The sequence below is a fragment of the Mauremys mutica genome, chromosome 15 (genome assembly GCF_020497125.1).
Source record: "Mauremys mutica isolate MM-2020 ecotype Southern chromosome 15, ASM2049712v1, whole genome shotgun sequence".
Classification (NCBI taxonomy): domain Eukaryota; kingdom Metazoa; phylum Chordata; order Testudines; family Geoemydidae; genus Mauremys; species Mauremys mutica.
In genome coordinates this window covers 32,070,843-32,081,237 of record NC_059086.1, presented here as the reverse complement: position 1 = coordinate 32,081,237, position 10,395 = coordinate 32,070,843, and the positions used below count along the sequence as shown (strand labels likewise).

At 56.9% G+C, this 10,395-nt stretch overlaps 1 protein-coding gene across 1 annotated transcript; it reads left to right on the top strand.

Annotated features, from left to right (window-relative positions):
• On the top strand, positions 1 to 6,286 carry LOC123350375 (proline-rich protein 36-like). The gene is made up of 4 exons (XM_044988927.1): positions 1 to 19; positions 629 to 988; positions 3,292 to 3,831; positions 5,189 to 6,286. The coding sequence occupies exons 1-4, from the start codon at positions 13 to 15 to the stop codon at positions 6,034 to 6,036; spliced, it is 1,755 nt and encodes a 584-aa protein (XP_044844862.1). The 5' UTR covers positions 1 to 12; the 3' UTR covers positions 6,037 to 6,286.
• The last annotated feature ends 4,109 nt before the right edge of the window (positions 6,287 to 10,395 follow it).

Sequence of the window (10,395 nt, the reverse complement as noted above, 5' to 3'; positions counted from 1 at the left end):
CTCCCGGAGGCTATGGCAGGTGAGCCCGGGCGGGAGCCAGGACGCCTGGGTTCTCTCCCGGCTCGGGGAGGGGAGTGGGGGGCTAATGGTCAGAGCAGGGGGGGGCTGGGAGCCTGTAGGACTCCTGGGTTCTCTCCCGGCTGGGGGAGGGGAAGGGGGTCCAATGGTTAGAGTGGGGGGGGATGGGAGCCAGGATTCCTGGGTTCTCTCCCGGCTCTGGGAGGGGAGTGGCGGGGGCTGGGAGCAGGACTCCTCTGGTCTCTCCTCAGCTCTGGGAGGGGAGTGCTGTCTAGTGGCTAGAGCAGGGGTGGGTGCGTGGGCGCCAGGACACCTGGGTTTCATGCCCAGCTCTGGGAGGGGAGTGGGGCCTAGTGGCTCTGGAGAGGGGGGCTGCCCCCCCCCCAGTTGTCCATTGCTGATGAGAACCTTAGTCCTGACCTGCAGTCCTACCATGTGCAGGGAATTTCTCTCCCACTTCGGAGCAGGGGCCCATCTACCCTGGTCTCCTGGCTGTGCCAGGCCCACTGCTCTGCTGTTCTGTGGGAGAGTCCCCCCTGGTGGCCAGTGAAGGGTAAAATCCCCCCTCCTGGTGCCCTTTGAGCCCCCCAGCAGCTGTTTCTGCTTCCAGCTGTTGCTGGGGGGGGGCTGGATCCCGGCTCGCCGCTGACCCTCCAGGGGGCCGTGCTGGGGCTGCTGTTGAGCCACCCGGGGGGCGTCCCCCTGCGGGATTTTGGGAGGCTCTTCCACCAGCACCATGGCCGGCGCCTGGATCTGCCCCGGCACAGCTACCGCTCGCTGCGCCACCTGCTGGGTGACATGAAGGAGCTGGTGGTCCTGGAGGAGGAGGGCAAGGAACCGTGGGTCCGGTGCCGGCGCCCAGTCTGCAACCTGCTGCCGGAGGCCATGCCCCCCAAGAGACGCCGCCATCATCCCCAGGTCCACAAGGAGGCGCCACCCGAACGGCAGCTGGCAGAGGCTCCTAAATCAGGTACGGTGTTGGCGCGTGGGGGGCTGCCCCCTACGGGGGGAATGGGAATTGCATGTGGTGGCTGTGTCCCCCTATCCCTCCCTTTGTCGGGGTAGCGAGCACTACAGGTGCTGTCTACACTACCAGGTGCAACTGTGATTTTCAGGACAGATCTGTGTCAGGACTCCTGGGTCCTCGCCCTGGCTCAGGGAGCGGAGTGGGGGTCTAATGGTTAGAGCAGGGCTCTGGTCCCAGTTCTGCCATCTACCTCTGGCAAAGTCTCTCCCTCTCCCCCTTGAAAATAGCAGAATAACTCTTGCCTACAGATTGCGAAACTTCACCACAGCTCTGGCTTTGATGCCCTCTGGCTGGGGGGCATAGTCCAGCCCTGAGAATGCAGCTGCCTCTGGGGTGGAGCGTGTCAGCTTGCTGTAACAAGGGAAACCATATGGTCCTGCCTTTGCTTTGGGGCAGGTGAAATCAATGATGGGGAGCCGGGGGGTACCCTGAATACCCAATGGGCATCGTGTAAACAGGGCTGGTACAGAGGAGGCAGCAAAGGGGATGCAGGAAAACCCCTTCACTGGGAATCTCCGCCTTAAATGCGGACGCCAGGTCCCAGGGAGTGACTGTGCCTGGGGAAGCGAACCCGGACACCCCCGTCCCAGATTCTTTGCACAAGTCTCTAGTGATGGAGCTGAAAGACCCAGGCTTGTGCTACGGGGCCCAGCCACCCCTAGAGGGAACCCCGGCTCGGTGCAAAATCTGCCCCAGCTTACAACAGCTCCCGTGCAGAGCCAGTGCATTGCAAAACCAGCGTCAACCCGTGGGAGCCCGCTGAGGTCACTCAAGTAGGGTGAACTGCAAACAAAACGGGGCAGACAAACCCCAGACGCTGGTGGATATTCCAGTACTTCGATTTACCAACCAGCACAGAACAGCTTCTACGGTACCTCACTGGTTCCTCAGAAGTTCAAATAACGCAGTTTCCTTAAAGTGCCCAGCCTCAGGCCTCTATCTAGACACACCTGTTAAACATATGATGATTCCTGAAAATCTTATCTCATCATATGAAAGGAAAGGTTCTTCCAACCCCAAAGGATCAGCCACACACCCAGGTTGAATTATAACTTAGATCCTACACAAAATACATGCTACAGCCAAATCTTATTAACTAAGCTTAAATGTATTAAAAAAGAAGAGGGGGGGTTGGTTAAAAGATCCATATACAGACAGACTTGAATTCAATTCTTGAGGTTCAGGTACACAGCAGAGACGAGTTTGTAGTTGCCAAAAGTCCTTTTAGAAATAGTCCAGGGGTTATAGTCCAATGTCCATGTTCAGGGTGACTCCAGTCAGTGACTGGGGATCTCAATCCTTATGGCTTAAGGTTTCCCCCTCTTGAAACCCAAAGCAGATCTGAGATGCAGAAGGATCGTGTCCCAGGGTTCTTGTACATTTCCAGCCGCCTTTTGGCCCGAGAAAACAAACATCCTGGCACTTAGCACAGGGTAATTTATCCATTAAACCAGGGGTAGGCAACCTATGGCACGCGTGCCGAAGGCGGCACACGAGCTGATTTTCAGTGGCACTCACATTGCCTGGGTCCTGGCCACAGGTCCGGGGGGCTCTGCATTTTAATTTAATTTTAAATAAAGCTTCTTAAACATTTAAAAAACCTTATTTACTTTACATACAACAATAGTTTAGCTCTATATTATAGACTTATAGAAAGAGACCTTCTAAAACCATTAAAATGTATTACTGGCACATGAAACCTTAAATCAGAATGAATAAATGAAGATTCGGCACACCACTTCTGAAAGGTTCCCGACCCCTGTCTTAAAGTTCAGATACAGGTTACCACAACCTTCAAAGAGACACAGAGACAATAATACTATTTCACTCAAGTCTCTTCCTAAATGTTAATATTCCTTTTTTGGTCTTTGAATCAAAGCTATAGCGATAGACAAGACATGTTTGCTGACATCACAAGACCTGAGCACACACACCTACCCTTTTACCTCTGACACTGCTGGCTGCATTTCAAAGCTCTAGTCATTTTCCTAACAAGTCTCGAAAGTTCGGCCATGGGTCAGGTCAGTTTGTGAGTTAATTAACTTTTTCGGGCCCTGTCACCTTTCAGTGAGATATTATATGACACTTATAACGTCACAACGTGGCAGCCCCCGAAGACCACCCGCTGCTCGCCCAGGGGGGTCCGGCTCCGTGCGACCAGCGCCCCCTAGAGGGACTCGTGCGTCCTACTGGGGATGGTGGCGGGCGGCGTCTCACCGGGCGTCTCTTCTCTCCTCTCCCTCCAGCTCCCAGGCCTTGGAACTCCTGCCACCACCTGGCTGCGCCCCCGGGCCACCCGCCGGCCAGATCTGCCCCTGGGCACCAAGCCAGCGCCTGGCTGCCCCGAGCTGCCTCGCTGAGCCGCTTCCCCAGCTCCCGCCTTCCCGTGGCCGCCCCCCGGCAGCTGCCCCTGCTGACCTTTGCCAACCAGCCCCTGGGCCTGGCCACGTCCTGGGGGGCTGCCCTGAATAGCCCCGCGCCGGCCCCCAGCCGGCTGCCCCGCCCCACCCGCCCGGCCAGCCCCCGGCTGGACCCCCCCGTGGCCGAGCAGGCCGAGCTGGAGCAGAATGTGGCGCGGGTCCTGCGGGGCCACCCCGGGGGCATCTCCCTCTTCCGCTTCCGCCAGGCCTACGGCGCCGCCTACGGCCACCCCTTCCCCCTGGACAGCGCGGCCTCGGTGAAGGAGCAGCTGGCGGCCATGCCGGGGGCGGTCAGGGTGCAGGGCTGGGGGGTGCAGACGATGCTCTTCCCGGTCTGCCCCCAGGAGCTCCCCAGCGAGGAGACTGGTACGTCGGGTGGGGGGGGGGGGGGATCGAACCTGGGGAGGGGAGAGCGAGGGCCTCCGCACCTGGAGCTAAGAGACTGGGGGGGAGTCAGTCTGTGGGTCAGGCTGGGCCTGAGTGGGATCCAGCTAAGCAGGGCCAGGCTGGGTCACTGCAGGGGGCACTGGCCTGGGGGCGGCAGGAGGTCAGCAGGGGGTGCTGGGCTGCGGGGGGGGGGGGGGTAGGGGCTCAGCAGGAGGTTGGGGGCTCAGCAGGGGGGCTTGGCTGCAGGGGCGGGGACTCAGCAGGGGGTGCTGGACTGTGGGGGGGCTGGTGCAGGGAGCGAGGCTGGGGATCAGGAGGGGGGGCTTGGCTGCAGAGGTGGGGGGGCTCAGGAGGGGGTTTGGGGCTCAGGAGGGGGTGCTGGGCTGCGGGGGTGGGGGGGCTCAGGAGGGTGTGGGGGCTCAGCAGGTGGTGCTGGGCTGCGGGGCGTGGGGGGTCGGGTGGGGGTGCTGGGCTGCGGGGGTGTGGGGGCTCAGGAGGGGGTGTGGGGGCTCAGCAGGGGGTGCTGGGCTGAGGGGGTGTGGGGGCTCAGCAGGGGGTGGGGGCTCAGCAGGGGGTGCTGGGCTGTGGGGGTTGGGGGCTCAGGAGGGTGTGGGGGCTCAGCAGGTGGTGCTGGGCTGCGGGGGTTGGGGGGCTCAGGAGGGGGTTTGGGGCTCAGCAGAGGGTGCTGGGCTGCGGGGAATGAGGCTGGGGGTCAGGAGGGGGCGCTGGGCTGTGGGGAATGGGGCGGGGGCTCAGCAGGGGGCGCTGGGCTGCAGGGAGGAGGCAGGGGGCTCAGCAGGGGGCGCTGGGCTGTGGGGAATGAGGCTGGGGGTCAGGAGGGGGCGCTGGGCTGCAGGGAGGAGGCAGGGGGCTCAGCAGGTGGTGCTGGGCTGCGGGGGTTGGGGGGCTCAGGAGGGGGTTTGGGGCTCAGCAGAGGGTGCTGGGCTGTGGGGAGTGAGGCTGGGGGTCAGGATGGGGCACTGGGCTGCAGGGGGGGCGGGGGCTCAGCAGGGGGCGCTGGGTTGCAGGAGGAAGGGCGGGGGCTCAGCAGGGGAGCTTGGCTGTGGGGGGGGCTCAGGAGGGGGTGCTGGGCTGCGGGGAGCGGGGTGGGGGCTCAGCAGGGGGTTTGGGGCTCAGCAGAGGGTGCTGGGCTGTGGGGAGTGGGGTTGGGAGCTCAGTGGGGGGCACTAGACTGTGGGGGTGGGGGGGCTCAGTAGGGGGCGCTGGACTGCAGGGGGGGCTTAGCAGGGGACTGGGGGCTCAGTAGGGGGCGCGCTCTCTCCCTCTCTCAGCTTCCCAGTCCCTGAGCGAATTCCCTTCTCTCGTGTCTGCCTAGGTCTCTCCCCGTCTCTGCCGGAGGCCGTCGTCGCTCTTGCCAGCCCCGATGTGGCACTGGCCGCCCCAGCTGTGGTCTGTCCGTCTCCTTCCATCTGTGCCAGCTCCCCAGAGGCCCCCCTGGCTCCTGCAGGCCCAGAGCAGCCCCCTGTCCTTTGCAGCCCTCCCCTAGGGCACAGGATGGCACCGGGGTCCCCAGCTGAGCTCCCCATGCCCCCCGCTGCCTCGGCAGCCCCCTGGCCACCAGAGACGGGATGGGAGCATGAATCCCTGGGGCCCATCACTGAGCAGACGGACGTCAGGGAGGGCATCGCAACAGCTACACCAGCTGCTGGCACTGTGCCATCTGAACTGGGGGCCGAGCTCTCCCTGCCATTGGCTCTGGCATCGTCTGTATCCCTGTCCCCTGCAGGTTCCCCCTGCGGTCCCACCCCACCGCTGAGCCTGGACCATGTGGTTGCCACGGATGCCGTCCTCTACGGCCTTAACTCTGCCCCCAGCTCTGCAAGCTGTCCCAGCCCAAAGCCATCCTTTTCCCCAGTTTTGCCAGGACCCATATCTGGTGTCCATCCTCTGATGGCCGTGCTCTCCCCTGAGCCAGCCTGGTCCCCCATCCAAGATATCCCTGGCACCGCAGATTCCCCCAGGGAGAGACCACCCTTCAGGCCCCTGCCTCTGGGTGAGCCCAGCTTGGCATCCCCCTACAAACATCGGGAGGACGGGGGGGCACCATGGGCGGCCATCAAGCCAGAGCCCCGTCTGCCCCAAATCTCCCTGCCCCGCCCCCCACCTATGGGGAGTAAGAGGAAGCCACCCAAGCGGAAATCTGACAGCTGTGTCCTTCTGTGAGGTGGGCATTGTGAGTTGATGGTGTCTGTGTGAAATTGGCATGGGGGGGGCGTGAAATTGACATGGGTGGGGACAGCACAATGGGCTGGGTCAGGCTGGATAGGAGGGGAATTGTAGGACAAGCACCCACATGTTAGAAACGCTTCTCTCCTGCTCGGGGAGAGGGAGCCGGTTTCTGCCCCGGCTCCCGCATCGCCAGCTGAGAGCGGATCTGGAGCAGGCAGGGAAGGGGAGATGGTGAGGAGAAAGGGGCGCAGGGGTCAATGTGGGGTTGGGTGGAGTTTTCATGATGGTCAGCAGGCCAGTTTGAATGTAGGTGGATGGCCCATATCCTTGCACCCCAGTGTGGAGCTGGATTGGCCTCAGTGCCCTCTCGAGGTGGAAGGCAGCTGCCTTCCAAGTGAGGCATCCAGTTCCCTCCCAGTAGCACTGGTCTGAGTGAGAGGTGGATTCACTAGCGGAGAGTACATAGAAACATTTACTCCTTCCCTTAAAGCTGGGGTCTTTTTCTGGGATTCAGCCATCTGGGGTGGATCCAGAACCCACCCCAGCATGGTGGGAAATTTGGAACCCTCTCCAACAGTTGGGGCAATCTGTTGAATCTAGAACTCACTTGGTTTGGGAAAGGGGGGTCTAGAACCTGTTCCACTTGGTGAGGAAGGGCTGGGAATCTAGAACCAGTTAGATTCTGGTGTGGGGCTTCTGGAACACACTCCGTTTGGTCAGGACATGTTGGGATCTGGAACCTGTCCCTCTTTGAATCTAGAACCCCCTCAATTATGTGGAGGCCTGAGGAATGTAGCACTGATTCTGATAGAGTCTAGAACATGTTCCATTTTGTTGTGGGCTGGGGAATCTAGAACCCGCTCCATTCTCTGGGGATCTAGCCCCCACCCCATTTCGGCAGGGGCATGCACACACCCAGTGTTATGCGGGGGCTGGCAGGAGAGGGTCAGTGGCCTTTCTGGAGCCATATCATTGCCCTGAGCAAAGGAAAAATGTTATTTAAATATTTATATTCCCACCCCTTTGGGGGAATCTTGTCTTGTTTTTTATTTAATGAATCTCCAGCTGTTACTCCCAATAAAATTTGCTTCCTGAATGATCTGCTCCTTTCTGCAACATTTTTCTCATCAGGGAGGGGAACATCCATGATCTGGTAGGGAAATCACCTCTTAAAGGTGCTAGAGCAGAGTGACCCTTGGCTTGCAGAACCTAGAACCCAGCAAGGCTATGTCATCACTGCAGGCTCCTTCACATAACCCATTGGGGCAGCGTGTGCTGCAGGGAGGTGACCAGTCTGACTCAGTGCCGAGTTCCCTCGAGCAACTTCTCCAACTAAGGGAGATGCCGGCTGCTTCAGAGACAATTGAGTGCCAAATGGTGGAAGCAGTGGGATCCTCCTCCATCAAGCTTGTTCTCAGCCTGGCTCTAAGTTGCAAGACTCACAGCCTGGGTTTGTTTTCGTTTGCTGGTGCATCCATTTTTTTCTCTCATCAGGGAGGGGGGCAGGGAATGCATGACATGATGGAAAACCCCTGCTCTTTAGATTAGGGGGATTGAGACAAGTGGTTTGCAACCTCCAATCCACAGACCCCTGGTGGTTCCCAGACTGTGCGTAAGATTTCCCAAGGGGTCCACTTCTCTATTTGACATCATCTTGGGGGTCTGCGAATAAAAAAAGGTCAAAACCCCCTGCCCTGGCACCCACCAGGACAAAGTCACTTGGCCTAAACTAAAATGTTCTGCTTATTTTTCTGCTCTACCAGGGAACTAATCTGGGTCGTTGTCCCAGATCTAATCAGAAATTAGTGTGAGGTGCAGCGGGGGAAGGTTTCGTATCAGATCTGTTTGTTGGGATGGTCCAGTCCATGGGATGTTCAGATTTGTGGACCTATCAAGGACTCTGTCCGGCCACTCTTTAACACCCAGGAGCCTGGGCAGTCTGTTGTGCATATGGCCTGAATGCTGTTCTCCATCTTTAATGCACGGGGGAAAAACCCAACCACGTTTGCACTACGGGATCATCTGAGCTGGTACAGGCAGCATCGTAGCTGGGCTGGGTGCAGCTGTGGCAGCGGGAGTTTATGGAGGGGATGGTATGATGGGATAGCCTGATTTTGGCAATTAATTTGGCAATTGATCTTTGATTATTAGCAGGTAAGTAGGCCCAGTGGTCTGTGATGGGATGTTAGATGGGTTGGGATCTGAGTTATTACAGAGAATTCTTTCCTGGGTGCTGGTGGGTGAGTCTTCCCCACATGCTCAGGGTTTAGCTGATTGCCTTGGGGTTGGGAAGGAATTTTCCTCCAGGGCAGATTGGCAGAGGCCCTGGAGGTTTTTCGCCTTCCTCTGCAGCATGGGGCATGGGTCACTTGCTAGAGGATTCTCTGCAGCTTGAGGTCTTCAAACCACCATTTGAGGACTTCAATAGCTCAGACACAGGTTAGGGGTTTGTTACAGGAGTGGGTGGGTGAGATTCTGTGGCCTGCGTCGTGCAGGTCATCAGACTAGATGATCATAATGGTCCCTTCTGACCTTAAAGTCTATGAGTTGGAGAGGGGGGAAAAATACGCCCGGTAGGAAGGTGTAACTGTCTGTCCCGGCTTTCAGTGGCTGCCGGACTCCTGGTGGTCCCTGGCTCCTTTGGAACGGGCTGGCTGAACGTGAACTGAGCAGGGTGGGAGTGGACTCGAGGAAAAATAAAAATCTGCCTGGGATAAAAGGAAAGGTCCTTTCATGGATTGAGAACTGGTTAATGGACAGGGAACAAAGGGTAGGAATTAATGGTAAATTCTCAGAATGGAGAGGGGTAACTAGTGGTGTTCCCCAAGGGTCAGTCCTAGGACCAATCCTATTCAATTTATTCATAAATGATCTGGAGAAAGGGGTAAACAGTGAGGTGGCAAAGTTTGCAGATGATACTAAACTACTCAAGATAGTTAAGACCAAAGCAGATTGTGAAGAACTTCAAAAAGATCTCACAAAACTAAGTGATTGGGCAACAAAATGGCAAATGAAATTTAATGTGGATAAATGTAAAGTAATGCACATTGGAAAAAATAACCCCAACTATACATACAATATGATGGGGGCTAATTTAGCTACAACGAGTCAGGAAAAAGATCTTGGAGTTATCGTGGATAGTTCTCTGAAGATGTCCACGCAGTGTGCAGAGGCGGTCAAAAAAGCAAACAGGATGTTAGGAATCATTAAAAAGGGGATAGAGAATAAGACTGAGAATATATTATTGCCCTTATATAAATCCATGGTACGCCCACATCTCGAATACTGTGTACAGATGTGGTCTCCTCACCTCAAAAAAGATATTCTAGCACTAGAAAAGGTTCAGAAAAGAGCAACTAAAATGATTAGGGGTTTAGAGAGGGTCCCATATGAGGAAAGATTAAAGAGGCTAGGACTCTTCAGTTTGGAAAAGAGAAGACTAAGGGGGGACATGATAGAGGTATATAAAATCATGAGTGATGTTGAGAAAGTGGATAAGGAAAAGTTATTTACTTATTCCCATAATACAAGAACTAGGGGTCACCAAATGAAATTAATAGGCAGCAGGTTTAAAACAAATAAAAGGAAGTTCTTCTTCACGCAGCGCACAGTCAACTTGTGGAACTCCTTACCTGAGGAGGTTGTGAAGGCTAGGACTATAACAATGTTTAAAAGGGGACTGGATAAATTCATGGTGGCTAAGTCCATAAATGGCTATTAGCCAGGATGGGTAAGAATGGTGTCCCTAGCCTCTGTTCGTCAGAGGATGGAGATGGATGGCAGGAGAGAGATCACTTGATCGTTGCCTTTTAGATTCACTCCCTCAGGGGCACCTGGCATTGGCCACTGTCGGTAGACAGATACTGGGCTAGATGGACCTTTGGTCTGACCCGGTACGGCCGTTCTTATGTTCTTATGTTCTTATGTTATGCCGGCTGGTGAGCGTCTCCGGCTGCTCGGCTTCACAAAGGGAAGGCGAGCGGGTGACTTGAGCCAGGGCTGTAAGTGCCTACACAGGGCCTGGCCATTTCACAAGATTTAGCAGACAAAGGTCCAACAAGGAGGAGGCTGAAGCCAGACCAATCTTCCATGAACGGCTCAAATTCTTTTTTTTGAACCCAGTTATCCTATTGGCTTCACGCCATCCTCTGGCAGTGAGTTCCACTGGTTAATGAGGAGTAAAAGGGGGTGTGCCCTAAAAGAGGGAGGGGCCTCCGGTGCCAGATCTGTAACCCCACCCCCACACCACCCCTTCTCCCCAAGGCCCCACCCCTTCTCCCTGAGGCTCTGCCCCTGTGCCACCTCTACCCCCCAACTCCACCCCCCATTCGTTCCTCTCTGCCCCCTCCCCCT

Bases quoted from the DNA above. Each gene is read 5' to 3' on its own strand.
- LOC123350375 (XM_044988927.1), top strand. The intron at 989-3,291 runs GTACGGTGTTGG...CTCTCCCTCCAG, and splicing joins GGCAGAGGCTCCTAAATCAG to CTCCCAGGCCTTGGAACTCC. The intron at 3,832-5,188 runs GTACGTCGGGTG...GTGTCTGCCTAG, and splicing joins GCTCCCCAGCGAGGAGACTG to GTCTCTCCCCGTCTCTGCCG.